Consider the following 17,207-nt stretch of genomic DNA (forward strand, 5'->3'; position numbering starts at 1 on the left):
CATCACCGTTAAAGCAGTTCTGTACAGGATGCCTATGTAGCCATCTAACCTAACCAATATCCTCGCCTTCATTCGATCCACTTTCGTCCAACTCTACATATATTGGTTTGATTATTTAAACAATTGGCTTTTTGTGAAAAGTCTTTCCCTGTGAGTAACCAGCAGAAAGGTGGCGGCAGAAAAAAAGAACTCACTCATTATTTGATTATTTGTAGGAAAAGAGGAATTTGCCATTTTTAGAACAGAGGGGTGATGGTAGAAAATAAATTTTGTTAGCTTTTTTTAATCCTAACATTGCAGCCACATGATTCTGCCCCATTCTGACCACAGTGGCATTCCCCTGACATTCTTCTCATTGGGGAAGGTTGGCTTTGTGTACAATCATTGAAGCTGTGCCAGATGGTTGGCAGGACTTCTAGAGATGGAGTCTTTCCCAGAAACTGCCTGAGAGGGTACACTCTTAGAAAAAATGTCTGACCCCTTAGGATAACTCTTTAGTTCTAGGGAGAACCCTTTTGTGTTCCAGGTAGAATCCTTTTTTCCCCCCCTGGAACCAATAATGGTTCTTCAAATGGTTCTCCTATGGGTACACCCAAAGAACCCTTTTAGGTTCTAGATAGCACCTTTTTTTCTAAGAGTGTTTACATCTGAAATGGCACTCTATTCCCTATATAGTGCACTACTTTTGACAAAAGCCCTATGGGGAAGTAGTGCACTATATAAATAATCTCCCAGAGCGCTAAGAACCTTGGTGTGATCCTGGACAACACCCTGTCGGCTCAGGCTAACATGAGGCGGTGGCCCATTCCGACAGGTTTCATCATTCACTGTCATTATACTGTCACTTATGTTTCAGGCATTGTCATCTGCCTGGATAGTTATATCGCTGTGGCTCAACTCCTTGCCTGGCCAGTTATAAGTACAACTCTTTGCCTGGCTAGTTATATGGTGTTCAACCTTCCCAAGTTCTGGCTAGTTACCCCGCTCCTCAACTCCTGCCTGGCTAGTTATATAGAGTCAAGACCTCCTTGCCTGGCTAGTTAGGGGAACGTCAACTCTTGCCTGGCCAGGGTCTAGATGAGGCTACACCCAGTCAAGGGCACTGGTTCATCCATCTGGCCTGCTCGCCTCCCTACCATGAGAGATGTTCCCGTAGATCAAAACTGTTTGCTGCTCTGGCTATGGATGGTGGGTCACGACGCCAGGACAGCGGAGTCAATCACCACATGTTCCGGAGACACCTGATCTTTGGAATACCTAGGATAGGATAAAGTAATCCTTCTCATGCTAAAGATTTAGATGCACTATTGTAAAGTGGCTGTTCCACTGGATGTCATAAGGTGAATGCACCAATTTGTAAGTCGCTCTGGATAAGAGCGTCTGCTAAATGACTTAAATGTAAATGTAAATGTATAAGGAATAGGGTGCCATTTGGGATGCACACATTGATACTGGACTAGGCCATGAGCAGGGCCCATTGGCCGACAGGTTGTGAATCATTCACTGTCATTATACTGTCACTTCTGTTTCCATTTCCTACTTGCCTGGATAGTTATATAGTGTCAACTCCTTGCCTGGCTAGTTATATAGTGTCAACTCCTTGCCTGGCTAGTTATATAGAGTCAACTCCTTGCCTGGCTAGTTATATAGTGTCAACTCCTTGCCTGGCTAGTTATATAGTGTCAACTCCTTGCCTGGCTAGTTATATAGTGTCAACTCCTTGCCTGGCTAGTTATATAGTGTCAACTCCTTGCCTGGCTAGTTATATAGTGTCAACTCCTTGCCTGGCTAGTTATATAGTGTCAACTCCTTGCCTGGCTAGTTATATAGTGTCAACTCCTTGCCTGGCTAGTTATATAGTGTCAACTCCTTGCCTGGCTAGTTATATAGTGTCAACTCCTTGCCTGGCTAGTTATATAGAGTCAACTCCTTGCCTGGCTAGTTATATAGTGTCAACTCCTTGCCTGGCTAGTTATATAGTGTCAACTCCTTGCCTGGCTAGTTATATAGAGTCAACTCCTTGCCTGGCTAGTGGTGTAGATGAGGCTTGGTCTAGTCATGCTATGGATGGTGGTGTAGATGAGGCTGGGTCTAGTCATGCTAGAGATGGTGGTGTAGATGAGGCTGGGTCTAGTCATGTTAGAGATGGTGGTGTAGATGAGGCTGGGTCTAGTCATGCTATGGATGGTGGTGTAGATGAGGCTGGGCCTAGTCATGCTATGGATGGTGGTGTAGATGAGGCTGGGCCTAGTCATGCTAGAGATGGTGGTGTAGATGAGGCTGGGTCAAGTCATGCTAGAGATGGTGGTGTAGATGAGGCTGGGTCTAGTTATGCTATGGATGGTGGTGTAGCTGAGGCTGGGTCTAGTCATGCTATGGATGGTGGTGTAGATGAGGCTGGGTCTAGTCATGCTATGGATGGTGGTGTAGATGAGGCTGGGTCTAGTCATGCTATGGATGGTGGTGTAGATGAGGCTGGGTCTAGTCATGTTAGAGATGGTGGTGTAGATGAGGCTGGGTCTAGTCATGCTATGGATGGTGGTGTAGATGAGGCTGGGTCTAGTCATGTTAGAGATGGTGGTGTAGATGAGGCTGGGTCTAGTCATGCTATGGATGGTGGTGTAGATGAGGCTGGGTCTAGTCATGCTAGAGATGGTGGTGTAGATGAGGCTGGGTCAAGTCATGCTAGAGATGGTGGTGTAGATGAGGCTGGGTCTAGTCATGCTAGAGATGGTGGTGTAGATGAGGCTGGGTCAAGTCATGCTAGAGATGGTGGTGTAGATGAGGCTGGGTCTAGTCATGCTATGGATGGTGGTGTAGATGAGGCTGGGTCTAGTCATGTTATGGATGGTGGTGTAGATGTGGCTGGGTCTAGTCATGCTATGGATGGTGGTGTAGATGTGGCTGGGTCTAGTCATGCTATGGATGGTGGTGTAGATGAGGCTGGGTCTAGTCATGCTAGAGATGGTGGTGTAGATGAGGATCTGAGGACCCATGCCAAATATTTTTATTTTCTTGACGGGGAATATGCTTTGTCGTGCCCTCTTCACGACTATCTTGGTGTTTGGACCATTCTAGTTTGATGTTGATGTGGACACCAAGGAACTTGAAGCTCTCAACCTGCTCCACTACAGCCCCGTCGATGAGAATGGGGGCATGCTTGGTCCTCCTTTTCCAGTAGTCCACAATCATCTCCTTAGTCTTGGTTACGTTGAGGGATAGGTTGTTATTCTGGCACCACCCGGCCTCTCTGACCTCCTCCCTATAGGCTGTCTCGTCGTTGTTGGTGATCAAGCCTACCACTGTTGTGTCATCAGCAAACTTAATGATGGTGTTGGAGTCGCGCCTGGCCGTGCAGTCGTGGGTGAACAGGGAGTACAGGAGGGGACTGAGCATGCACCCCTGAGGGGCTCCAGTGTTGAGGATCAGCTTGGCAGATGTGTTGCTACCGACCCTCACCACCTGGGCGCGGCCCGTCAGGGTTTAGTCCCAGGATCCTTAGCTTAGTGATGAGTTTTGAGGGTACTATGGTGTTGAACGCTGAGCTGTAGTCAATGAATAGCATTCTCACATAGGTGTTCCTTTTGTCCAGGTGGGAAAGGGTAGTGTGGAGTGCAATAGAGATTGCATCATCTGTGGATCTGTTTGGGCAGTATCACTGTGGGGACGACGTCCTCGATACACTTATGATAAAGCCAGTGACTGATGTGGTGTACTCCTCAATGCCATCGGAAGAATCCCGGAGCATGTTCCAGTCTGTGATACCAATACAGTCCTGTGGTTTAGCATCTGCTTCACCTGACCACTTTTTTATAGACCGAGTCACTAGTGCTTCCTGCTTTAATTTTTGCTTGTAAGCAGGAATCAGGAGGATAGAATTGTGGTCGGATTTACCAAATGGAGGGCGAGGGAGAGCTTTGTAGAAATGAGGGGCATGGTGTCCTTGTCACGCTCTGATCTGTTTCACATGTCCTTGTGCTTGTCTCCTTCATTGGTTTGGAAAGACAGAGCGGTGAAGCCAAGGGTATGCATTGTCTACGGCTGTTTGATGGGCGGGTGACCTCTGTGGTGGGGGAGATGTGGCTGTCTGATGGGCGGGTGACCTCTGTGGTGGGGGAGATGCGGGAGCGGACTGTGGAGTTTTATACTGAGTTGTATAGGGCAGAAATGTGTGATCCTATCTGTGTTCAGCTCTCTCTGGCACAGAGGGATGAAATGGACATTCCCCTGTTGTCCCATGAACTGGCAGAGGCCGTAACCCAGATGTCAGAGCGGTGAAGCCAAGGTTATGCAGTCGATGGATTCCCAGTGGAGTTTAATGAAAAATTCTGGGGAATAATTGGACTGGACTTATTTTGCATGTTGCGTGAGTGCGTCGGGGTAAGAGAGTTGCTAATGAGCTGCCGTCCGGCGGCTCTGACTCTTCTGCCCAAAAAAGGGGCCTTCTGTGAACTTAAGAACTGCAGGCCTGTGGCATTACTCTGTGCTGACTAGAAGATATTTGCCAAGGTCCTCGCTAACTGAAGTCCTGTCTGGACTCTATAGTGCACAAGGACCAGACATATTGTGTACCGGGATGCTCAATCACTGACAACTTGTTCTTAGTCAGGGACATGTTGGGCTTGTCGAGACTGCTGTACCATACTGATGTTGGCTGGAAGGAACCTGCATGCTCGCTGCTGAGGAGAGCTGGCGGATTAGGGTTGGACCGAGGCCCTAGCAGCTATTAAGGCCCAAATGAGAAGGGGCTGTGGAGCCTGGGCTGTGGGTGTGGGAGGAGCCTATCTTCCCTCCTTTTGAGATTGTTTCAGTCACTGCAGAAGCAACTAATGGCAGCAGCGGGTTTACTAAGGCTGGACAACATGCGGCTGTGGGTGAGGAAGGGTGGAAAACCCTGGAAGTCCTGGCACAACAAACAGGACTAACATCTAAGGGGACCTCCAGTGGAGGGTTCTACATGAAGCCCTGGCCACTAACAGGACTAACATCTAAGGGGACCTCCAGTGGAGGGTTCTACATGAAGCCCTGGCCACTAACAGGACTAACATCTAAGGGGACCTCCAGTGGAGGGTTCTACATGAAGCCCTGGGCACTAACAGCTGGTTGGCACGGAACGACTTGGGAGTCAGACAGGGGTGTCCTTTCTGTGTCATGAGTGAAACTGTGCATCATGTGTCCCTCCCCCGTTTCTCTTTCTCTCTCTCTCCCCCATTTCTCTCTCTCTCCCCCGTTTCTCTTTCTCTCTCTCTCCCCCGTTTCTCTTTCTCTCTCTCTCCCCCGTTTCTCTTTCTCTCTCTCTCCCCCATTTCTCTCTCTCTCCCCCGTTTCTCTTTCTCTCTCTCTCCCCCATTTCTCTTTCTCTCTCTCTCCCCGTTTCTCTCTCTCCCCGTTTCTCTTTCTTCTCTCCCCGTTTCTCTTTCTCTCTCTCTCCCCATTTCTCTTTCTCTCTCTCTCCCCCGTTTCTCTTTCTCTCTCTCTCCCCCATTTCTCTTTCTCTCTCTCTCCCCATTTCTCTTTCTCTCTCTCTCCCCATTTCTCTTTCTCTCTCTCCCCCATTTCTCTCTCTCTCTCCCCATCTTCCCCATTTCTCTCTCTCCCCAGTTTCTCACTCTCGTTCTCTCCCCAGTCTCTCTCCCAAGTCTCCCTCTCCCCAGTCTCTCTCTCCCCCGTTTCTCTTTCTCTCTCTCTCACCCGTTTCTCTTTCTCTCTCTCTCCCATTTCTCTCTCTCCCCCATTTCTCTCTCTCCCCAGTCTCTCTCTCCCCAGTCTCTCTCTCCCCCATTTCTCTCTCTCACTCTCGTTCTCTCCCCAGTCTCTCTCTCCCCAGTCTCTCTCTCCCCCATTTCTCTCTCTCTCTCCCCAATCTCTCTCTCCCCAGTGTCTCTTTCTCTCTCTCTCCCCAGTCTCTCTTTCTCTCTCTCTCCCCCGTTTCTCTCTCTCACTCTCGTTCTCTCCCCAGTCTCTCTCTCCCCAGTCTCTTTCTCCCCCATCTCTCTCTTATATTGATTTGTCCTCCACTCCATCTTATAGTTCCTCATACTCCCTCCCTCAAAGCTTGTTGAGTTTCTGGGTTGTGTTGACAGACATTTGTCTCAACAATCCTAAACTGCTTACACATGGAGATGTTACACAAAAAAATCTCAAATCAATCAGCCATGAAACAGAGGCAACAGGCCATAGGGGTGCCTGGGGCTCTGGGAAAATAAACACACTTGAGAACATTAACACTCGGGGTCTGGGGTCGGATGGATGCTCCACTGGCTACCAGCAGCTATCTGTTTGGAAAATGTGTTTACATTTTACAAGCATATTTGTTTTGGAATATGACTGACTGCTGATTGTGCAGATCAAGACAACTTTTGTTTATGTCTTCTTTGGTCAAATTTCCACAGAAAAATAATCTAAATGAAACAGCCTGTTGCCACAAGTAACATTGTTCGAGAAGAGGATTCCAGAGATTCCATGGCTATCTATGACTACATGAAGAATATACAAGATTTATACAGTATAGATGTATAAAGTATAGACGTATACAGTATATATGTATAGATGTATACAGTATAGATGTATAAAGTATTGATTTATACAGTATAGATGTATAGATGTATACAGTATAGATGTATAGATGTATACAGTATAGATGTATAAAGTATTGATTTATACAGTATAGATGTATAGATGTATACAGTATAGATGTATAAAGTATAGATGTATACAGTATAGATGTATAAAGTATTGATTTATACAGTATAGATGTATAGATGTATACAGTATAGATGTATAAAGTATTGATTTATACAGTAGATGTATAAAGTATAGATGTATACAGTATAGATGTATACAGTAGATTTATACAGTATGGATGTATACAGTATGGATGTATACAGTAGATGTATACAGTATAGATGTATACAGTATAGATTTATACAGTAGATTTATACATGCTATATTCCTAATTTCAATAGATTTTTCTTCAGAATTTCTTCTAACTTTATGCTCTTTTTTGTTAGCTTGACTAGACCGACTTCAGCACCAGGTCATGCTCAGGCTTTCAGCGCAAAGAAGGCCTTGGCACAGTGATATCTCTATTTGTTATCTGGTTTGGCCCTTTGTTTTGGTATGCACCAGAGGTGGTGTAGGAGGGACGTGGTTCTAAGAGTTCTTTCAGTTGCAGCTTGCATTGTTCTCTGCAGGGTAAAAACAGCCAGCTGAAAGCCCAAGCTAAACACAGCCAAGCACGAAGCCTCTCATTAATTTAGCTTTTAATGTTCCCCAATGGGCAGGTGAAAGATCACAGACTCAGGGTTTCTGTTTTAATGTCAGCAAGGGATATTTTGATTACTACCCTACGAGCAGGTGGAGACATTAATCAGTCCGTGCTTGTAAGTAAATTCAGATAAGAATAAAGATGTCTTCACGTGTCTTCATGTGCTACGCCATCATCATCCTCATCATCATCGCCCAGTGTGTGTTTCCCAGTGCAATGCAGTCTTTTTTTCAACACATTGCTTGAAGTGACCTCAGAAGGACGTTGGTCTAGGAATGTTGGGCTTGGTTGACATTCAAGAACTCTGTGTCTCAAAACATCCCGTTTGGGAATGTTGAAACAGACAGAAATTGCATATCGATTTGATGAGAGCTTTCCCCTCAAAGATAACAAATGCGAATGCCAGTAGTGTTCATTTTGGTTTCTGTGCACGCATGCAGCTAACAGCGCTTAGTGATCCGTCAGGATATCAGCCACTTCACATTGGGGGTGCCGGTACCCGGATAAAAGAGAGGAGCAGTCATCTCTTTGTACTGGGATAAAGGAGAGAGAGGAGCAGTCACCTCTTTGACACTGCGATAAAGGAGAGAGAGGAACAGTCACCTCTTTATAATGGGATAAAGGAGAGAGAGGAGCAGTCACCTCTTTGTACTGGGATAAAGGAGAGAGAGGAGCAGTCACCTCTTTATAATGGGATAAAGCAGAGAGAGGAGCAGTCACCTCTTTGTACTGGGATAAAGGAGTGGGGAGCAGTTATCTCTTTATACTGGGATAAAGGAGAGAGAGGAGCAGTCATCTCTTTATACTAGGATACAGGAGAGAGAGGAGCAGTCATCTCTTTATACTGGGATAAAGAAGAGGGGAGCAGTCACCTCTTTTTACTGGGATAAAGGAGTGGGGAGCAGTTATCTCTTTATACTGGGATAAAGGAGAGAGAGGAACAGTCACCTCTTTATACTGGGATAAAGGAGAGAGAGGAGCAGTCATCTCTTTGTACTGGAATAAAGGAGAGAGAGGAGCAGTCATCTCTTTATACTGGGAAAAAGGAGAGAGAGGAGCAGTCATCTCTTTATCCTGGGATAAAGGAGAGGGGAGCAGTCATCTCTTCATACTGGGATAAAGGAGAGAGAGGATCAGTCACCTTGTACTGGGATAAAGCAGAGAGAGGAGCAGTCACCTCTTTGTACTGGGATAAAGGAGAGAGAGGAGCAGTCATCTCTTTATACTGGGATAAAGGAGAGAGGAGCAGTCACCTCTTTGTACTGGGATAAAGGAGAGAGAGGAGCAGTCACCTCTTTGTACTGGGATAAAGGAGAGAGAGGAGCAGTCACCTCTTTATACTGGGATAAAGGAGAGAGAGGAGCAGTCACCTCTTTGTACTGGGATAAAGCAGAGAGGAGCAGTCACCTCTTTGCACTGGGATAAAGGAGAGAGAGGAACAGTCATCTCTTTATACTGGTATAAAGGAGAGGAGGGTGCAGTCATCTCTTTATACTTGATAAAGGAGAGAGTGGAGCAGTCATCTCTTTGTACTGGGATAAAGGAGAGAGAGGAACAGTCATCTCCTTGTACTGGGATAAAGGAGAGAGTCGTCCCACCGATAGCCTCAGCCATGAATACATTTTAAACTGAAGTAGGGTAACTATTACATTACAGTTGACCCCTTGTCCTGTTACTACTGTTTCTTACTGTTTTCATATGGTCTAGGACCACTGCAGGTTTAGGTTGTTACTGTACCAGATAGAGCCACCCGCAGAACTAACTCATGGCAGAGAGAGAACCTCCCAAACTAACTCAAGGCTCACACACTTCCAACTGGCTCTGCACTCTGAATAAAATGTTAGATTAGAAAGAAAACAAGTTCAGATAGGCCTGGTCTGTGTGTGTGTGTGTGTGTGTGTGTGTGTGTGTGTGTGTGTGTGTGTGTGTGTGTGTGTGTGTGTGTGTGTGTGTGTGTGTGTGTGTGTGTGTGTGTGTGTGTGTGTGTGTGTGTGTGTTGTTCAGTCAATTCTCTTTATTATTCTCCATATATCTTTGAGGCGTTCCCTCTATACCCAGGTCACGTCCATGTGTATTTCAACCCCCAGAGTCATAATGATGATGAACCTCTGACGTGGCTCATTCAGGGTCAGTCATCTCCCCCACAGGAGACTCTTTGTAGTACAGTAGTTACTACTATACCAGAGGAGTCTGGACATTGTATAAATGAGCTGAAACTGAATTAAACAAAGCTATTGTCTGTGGGAGGGTAGACTCAATAGCGTTAGATCATCCAACAGAAAGGCCGTGGTTTTGTAATTTCGGACATATTCTTTTCCCTTGTCTTTTTTTTGTTGGTATGACTTTCGTAGAAAGGAATGTCATAATGTCTGTGCTCGGTGACACAACAGCTGGAGTACAAAGAATGTATTTGCAGATGTCATGCCGGGGCCCTCAGAGAGCTGTAGAAGGAGGAACTATGTCCGGAAGAACGGCCATTGTATCAGTGTAGTGGTGATCCTAGGGATGTATGGACCAGAATATAAACCTGAGAGACATTAGCTGGGGAAGTCAAGCTGAGTTCCACTGCTCTGACAATAAACAGACATGAAACAGACATGAAAAGTGTGATGGAGTTGTATCTGTTTCGTGTTCCGTCCATTTTGTCTTTGAACTTGCAAAGCTTCAACCCTCTTCAGGCTGATGCAGTCTTGCTCATGGGAAATGATATGACTGAATTTTACCATTTTCCAAATGCATTTTTGTAAAGGAGCTACTCAACCAAGTTTCAGTTGCTTGATAATAAACAAAATAGACAAATAAGGAGTTGTTCTTTCACCAGCTCTTCTTTCTTGTTTGCTTGTCATGGTGTTCAGGGGCTCAGAATGTTTAAATAAAGGGGCTCAGAATGTTAAATAAAGTCTGAGGCTCTTCATTTTAACGGCACGTAAATCCCACTCACTGCTGAGATGACTACTTAATGGAACAGATGCAAATAGCTTGTGGCTTCCAGTACATTTACCTCAGTACCTGGAAAACAAAACATCAACTGTTGGATGGGATTCCTTTCATGGGAAATGGTTGATCCCCCCACTCTCCCGTTCCATATCAAGACACCCCCCTGCAAATGCATTTCCGAGAAATGCAGTCGGCTTCATTAGGAGCACCAGGTTCTGCATCTCAAATTACACCCTATTCCCTACATAGTGCACTACTTTAGACCACAGTCCTATGGGCCCTGGTTCAAAAAGGGTGGCACTATATAGGAAATAGGGTTTCCATTTGGAACGCAGCCTGTTCCTGGGTTCAGTCGCCACTTTGACATGGAGCCTGACGTCAGTTCTGTCTGATCGGCGGGGGCTGCTGAACCCTTCACCCCCAGGGCCGCTGAACCCTTCACCCCCAGGGCTGCTGAACCCTTCACCCCCAGGGCCGCTGAACCCTTCACCCCCAGGGCCGCTGAACCCTTCACCCCCAGGGCCGCTGAACCCTTCACCCCCAGGGCCGCTGAACCCTTCACCCCCAGGGCTGCTGAACCCTTCACCCCAGGGCCGCTGAACCCTTCACCCCCAGGGCCGCTGAACCCTTCACCCCCAGGGCCGCTGAACCCTTCACCCCCAGGGCCGCTGAACCCTTCACCCCCAGGGCCCCCTTCACCCCAGGGCCGCTGAACCCTTCACCCCCAGGGCCGCTGAACCCTTCACCCCCAGGGCCGCTGAACCCTTCACCCCCAGGGCCGTCACTTCACTCCCACTTTAAAAAACCCCACCGTCTGTTTCTCAGCTGCACATCACTGAAGCCACAACCCTCCCTCCTCCTCCTCCTCCTCCTCCTCCTCCTCCTCGCTCCACACTTTTTGACATTCTGCAAGCAGTTCAAGGGTATTCTTTGCCCAGAAAAGAGGGAAAATATTATAAACAAAACAGCTTCCAAGAGAAACATTTGTGTCTGCCTTTAGTCTCTGTCAATGCCATGTTCCTGACATTGTTTCCTTGAGCCGGTGATGCCTAAACTCTTGAGACCTTCTGGCAGTCGTGTAATTCCTGCGGTGAACTACTTTGAACTACTATAAAGGGAATATGGTGCCATTTGTAATGTTGCCAATATGGATCCTAATGGACCCTATCTGCCCTTCCTGTTCCATAGGAAACGCTACAGATCCAACCCCTTCTCCGTTTCAGTTTCTACCTCATTTTGTGGGCAGTGAGCACATAGCCTGTCTTCTCTTGAGAGCCAGGTCTGCCTTCGGCGGCCTTTCTCAATAGCAAGGCTCACTGAGTCTGTACATAGTCAAAGCTTTCCTTAAGTTTGGGTCAGTCACAGTGGTCAGGTATTCTGTGTAAGGGTCTATGTGTAGCTGGTGCAGAGGAGTCAGGCGGAGGACAGCAGAGATGAGTGTCGCTGTAAGGGTCTATGTGTAGCTGGTGCAGAGGAGTCAGGCGCAGGACAGCAGAGATGAGTGTCGCTGTAAGGGTCTATGTGTAGCTGGTGCAGAGGAGTCAGGTGCAGGACAGCAGAGATGAGTGAATAAAAGTAACTTTACTCAAAGTCATCAAAATACAAGATAAATCCAAGCCCACAATACAGACCACAAATACAACAAACATTCACTCACAACCAAACATGGGGAACAGAGGGTTAAATACTAAACTGGTAATTGGGTGAGTGAAACCAGGTGTGTAAGACAAAGACAAAACAAATGGAAAATGAAAAGTCGATCAGCGGTGGCTAGAAGGCCAGTGACGTCGACCGCCGAATGTCGCCCGAACAAGGAGAGGGACCGACTTCTGCAGAAGTCCTGACATTCTGCCACTGTGTCTCTGTGGATCAAATAGCATTCTAGTTTTCTCTATTTTTTGTTAATTCTTTCCAATGTGTCAAGTAATTATCTTTTTGTTTGGTTGGGTCTAATTGTGTTGCTGTCCTGGGGCTCTGTTGGGTCTATTTGTGTTTGTGAACAGAGCCCCTGGACCTGCTTGTTTTCGGGAAGAGTGGGGAGGTGGGCAATAAATAGACCATAGTGAAATAATTCCATTTAGCCAGATCCTCGTTGGTATGTCAAATTTTATGTTTCTTTGGATGGCATTGAAAGCCCTTCTTGTCTTGTCTCTCAGATCGTTCACAGCTTTGTGGAAGTTACTTGTGGTGTTGATGTTTAGGCCGAGGTATGTATAGTTTTTGTGTGCTCTAGGGCAACGGTGTCTAGATGGAATTTGTATTTGTGGTCCTGGCAACTGGACCTTTTTTGGAACACAATTGTTTTTGTCTTACTGAGACTTACTGTCAGGGCCCAGGTCTGTCAGGGCCCAAGTCTGTCAGGGCCCAGGTCTGTCAGGGCCCAGGTCTGTCAGGGCCCAGGTCTGTCAGGGACCAGGTCTGTCAGGGACCAGGTCTGTCAGGGACCAGGTCTGACAGAATTTGTGCAGAATATCTAGGTGCTGCTGTATTCTCTCCTTGGTTGGTGACAGACGCACCAGATCATCAGAAAACAGTAGACATTTGACATCAGATTCTAGTAGGGTGAGGCCGGATGCTGCAGACTGTTCTGGTGCCCGCGCCAGTTCGTTTATATACATGTTGAAGAGCGTGGGGCTTAAGCTGCTTCCCTGTCTCATCCCATGGTCCTGTGGAAAGAAATGTTGTTGTTTGTGTACATGGATTTTATCATGTGGTATGTTATTCCCCCAACACCACTTTCCGTCAATTTGTATAGCAGGCCCTCGTGCCAATTTGCCTTTGTTTTGGTTTGTATGTTTGTCAATTAGAGTGGCAGGGTGAATACGTGGTCCGTCGTACGGTAATTTGGTACAAAGCCAATTTGACATTTGCTCAGTACATTGTTTTCACTGAAGAAATGTACGAGTCTGCTGTTAATGAAAATGCAGAGGATTTTCCCAAGGTTGCTGTTGATGCATATCCCCCTCTCTCGCTCTCTTCGCATCATTTGGTTTCATGTTCTCACAGAACAGATCCAAATGGGGTTCTTATTGATAACAAAACAAACATTACTAGAATGGATGTGAGAGTTCAATCCCATTAAAACCTCTATTCTCTATCTTCATCTCTAATCAGAGAGCAATAAAAGTTAATAGGCCTTCATTTCCCCTGTATCTGCTGTCTCTCTCTATTTCTCTCTCTCTCTCTCTCTCTCTCTCTCCCCCCCCTCTCTAACTCATTCTCAATTCCCCTGTATCTGCTGGCTCTCCTTCTCTCTCCTTCCCTCTCTCCTTCTCTCTCTCGCTCTCCCTTTCTCTCTCTCTCTCTCCCTCTAACTAATTTCCCTGTATCTGCTGGCTCTCTCCTCTCTCTCCTTCCTTCTCTCTCTCTTTCTCTCTCGCTGTCTCTTTCTCTCTCTCTCCTTCCTTCCCTCCCTCTCTCTCCTTCCTTCCTTCCTTCTCTCTTTCTCTCTCTCTTTCTCCCTCTCTCTCTCTCTTTCTCTCTCTTTCTCTCCTTGCCTCTCTCGCTCTCTCCTTCCTTCCCTCTCTCTCCTTCCTTCTCTCTCTCTTTCTCCCTTTCTCTCTCTCTCTCTTTCTCTCCTTGCCTCTCTCCCCTCCCTTCTATCTCTCCTTCGCTCTCTCTCTCTCTCTTTCTCTCCTTGCCTCTCGCTCCTTCCTTCTTTCTCTCCTTGCCTCTCTCTCCTTCCCTCTTTCTCTCTCTCTTTTGCCCTCTTTCTCTCTCACTCTTTTGCCCTCTTTCTCTCTTTCTCTCTCTCTTTCTCTCTCTAACTCCCATCTCCTAAAACTCAGTTTACCATTTACCTGTGGATTAATTTTCGGAGTAGAGGATATTGTGCATTTCAGCAAGCAAGCTAGCTAGCTAAATTGCCATAAATGTTTGCTTATCGACCTGTCCTCAAATTAATATAATTGGTTCAGAGTTTGTTTTGATATTTCAACCTACTTGTTCTGATCGCGTCTGGTGTGGGGGGACAAAATCAACATGCATGTTCGATCTGGTCAACATGTCACTCCCCCGTCCCTCTCTCTCTCTCTCTCTCCCCTCTGTCCCCCGTCGCTCTCTCTTTCCCTTCTGTCCCTCTCTCTCTCTCTCTCTCTCCCTTGCTCTCTCTCTCGACCCCCCTCTCCTTTACTCCCTCCGCCCTCACATGCTCACAGCGCTGTCCTGATTCCTCTCCTCCTTCTCTCAGCTAACACTCCTTCACTGTGGTTGTGATGTTTGACTTCAGGAGGTGAATCAGAAATAAGACAACATGAGTGACCGTTTTGACTGTGGTGAGTGCAAGGAGTCCCTGTACGGACGCAAATACATTCAGGTGGAGGGCGTTTCCCACTGCATCCCCTGCTATGACCGCCTGTATGCCAACACATGTCAGGAGTGCAAGGAGCTCATCGCACACAACGCACGGGTAAGCATATACAAGGGTGTGTGTGTGTGTGTGTGTGTGTGTGTGTGTGTGTGTGTCTGTGTCTGTGTCTGTGTGTGTGTGTGTGTGTGTGTGTGTGTGTGTGTGTGTGTGTGTGTCTGTGTCTGTGTCTGTGTGTGTGTGTGTGTGTGTGTGTGTGTGTGTGTGTGTGTGTTTACTTGTGGCTAGTGGGTTTTTCTGTTGTCTGTCTACACTTCTGTATGTGCGGTCTCTTCTGAGGTTTTCACTTGTATGTGTGTTTGTCCTTGTCCTCGTGGTTATCTTTTGTGGATTCTAAAGAGCAGATGGAGTTTTTGGAAAACATAACATTCCTGCTCTTTATCGAATACCCAGACGTCTGCAAATCCCATTTGAGTTCCTCCAGCCAGACATTAAGGCCTTTTAGTTAGAGTCAAATGAAAACATAAGGCTGGAGGGAACACCCGTAGGCGCCACGGGCCGCGGGTGACCCCTGAGTTATAGACTCCCTTTGGAGGGGCTCGCAGTAAATTAAGGTTCTGTTAGCTTTGGCCCTCATCCTCCTCCACACACAACTCACAGCACTCATCCTTCTCAGTCCCATTCCCTGTAGTGGTTCTGTAAAAACCTACACGTGTGTCAGATCAAATAGATGATATATATAGTTTTCACCCAGAACATAATGTGAGACATTAATCATGCAATGTGTGTTAACAGTGTTCTCTTGCACTACGGTTGACCTGGAACAAAAGTGGTGGTGTTTCAATATTTACTTAAAACCTCCTTGTTATCAGATCTAATCTAGTTTCTTGTTAACAGATTTAATCTAGCTCCTTGTTAACAGATCTAATCTAGCTCCTTGTTAACAGATCTGATCTAGCTCCTTGTTAACAGATCTGATCTAGCTCCTTGTTAACAGATCTGATCTAGCTCCTTGTTAACAGATCTGATCTAGCTCCTTGTTAACAGATCTGATCTAGCTCCTTGTTAACAGATCTGATCTAGCTCCTTGTTAACAGATCTAATCTAGCTCCTTGTTAACAGATCTAATCTAGCTCCTTGTTAACAGATCTAATCTAGCTCCTTGTTAACAGATCTGATCTAGCTCCTTGTTAACAGATCTGATCTAGCTCCTTGTTAACAGATCTAATCTAGCTCAATGTTAACAGATCTGATCTAGCTCCTTGTTAACAGATCTGATCTAGCTCCTTGTTAACAGATCTAATCTAGCTCGTTGTTAATCTAGCTCCTTGTTAGCAGATCTAATCTAGATTCTTGTTAATTTAGCTCCTTGTTAACACATGTAATCTAGCTCCTTGTTAACAGATCTAATCTAGCTCCTTGTTAACAGATCTAATCTAGCTCCTTGTTAACAGATCTAATCTAGATTCTTGTTAATTTAGCTCCTTGTTAACACATGTAATCTAGCTCCTTGTTAACAGATCTAATCTAGCTCCTTGTTAACAGATCTAATCTAGCTCCTTGTTAACAGATCTAATCTAGCTCCTTGTTAACAGATCTGATCTAGCTCCTTGTTAACAGATCTAATCTAGCTCCTTGTTAACAGATCTGATCTAGCTCTTTGTTAACAGATCTAATCTAGCTCGTTGTTAATCTAGCTCCTTGTTAGCAGATCTAATCTAGCTTCTTGTTAATTTAGCTCCTTGTTAACACATGTAATCTAGCTCCTTGTTAACAGATCTGATCTAGCTCCTTGTTAACAGATCTGATCTAGCTCCTTGTTAACAGATCTAATCTAGCTCCTTGTTAACAGATCTAATCTAGCTCCTTGTTAACAGATCTAATCTAGCTCCTTGTTAACAGATCTGATCTAGCTCCTTGTTAACAGATCTAATCTAGCTCCTTGTTAACAGATCTGATCTAGCTCCTTGTTAACAGATCTGATCTAGCTCCTTGTTAACAGATCTAATCTAGCTCCTTGTTAACAGATCTAATCTAGCTCCTTGTTAACAGATCTAATCTAGCTCCTTGTTAACAGATCTAATCTAGCTCCTTGTTAACAGATCTGATCTAGCTCCTTGTTAACAGATCTGATCTAGCTCCTTGTTAACAGATCTGATCTAGCTCCTTGTTAACAGATCTAATCTAGCTTCTTGTTAATTTAGCTCCTTGTTAACACATGTAATCTAGCTCCTTGTTAACAGATCTGATCTAGCTCCTTGTTAACAGATCTAATCTAGCTCCTTGTTAACAGATCTGATCTAGCTCCTTGTTAACAGATCTAATCTAGCTCCTTGTTAACAGATCTAATCTAGCTCCTTGTTAACAGATCTGATCTAGCTCCTTGTTAACAGATCTGATCTAGCTCCTTGTTAACAGATCTGATCTAGCTCCTTGTTAACAGATCTGATCTAGCTCCTTGTTAACAGATCTGGAAAGGTATGGACCACATCAAAATGGTTTCCATGTGTTTGATACCTTTCAAATCATTCCATTCCAACTATATTGGCTCCTTCTGTAGCTCAGTTGGTAGAGCATGGCGTTTGTAACGCCAGGGTAGTGGGTTCAGATTCCCGGGACCACCCATTGTTAGAATGTATGCACACATGACTGTAACAGCTTTGGATAAAAGCGTCTGCTAAATGGCATATATTATTA

General features: G+C 45.7%; 1 protein-coding gene across 2 annotated transcripts in view; it reads left to right on the top strand.

The window, feature by feature from the left end:
* LOC118380681 (four and a half LIM domains protein 3-like) overlaps positions 1-17,207 on the top strand; it is a 29,100-nt gene that overhangs the window by 2,476 nt on the left and 9,417 nt on the right. Inside the window, exon 2 of one of the 2 annotated variants that reach the window (XM_052472745.1) lies at positions 14,433-14,612. In XM_052472745.1, coding sequence (XP_052328705.1) covers positions 14,457-14,612 — 156 coding nt within the window. In that variant the 5' untranslated portion in view covers positions 14,433-14,456. Of the gene's footprint in view, positions 1-14,292; positions 14,613-17,207 lie in introns of those variants that run through there. The other variant, XM_052472746.1, reaches the window with a different exon arrangement.

The sequence above is a fragment of the Oncorhynchus keta genome, chromosome 20 (assembly GCF_023373465.1).
Source record: "Oncorhynchus keta strain PuntledgeMale-10-30-2019 chromosome 20, Oket_V2, whole genome shotgun sequence".
In the NCBI taxonomy this organism is placed as follows: domain Eukaryota; kingdom Metazoa; phylum Chordata; class Actinopteri; order Salmoniformes; family Salmonidae; genus Oncorhynchus; species Oncorhynchus keta.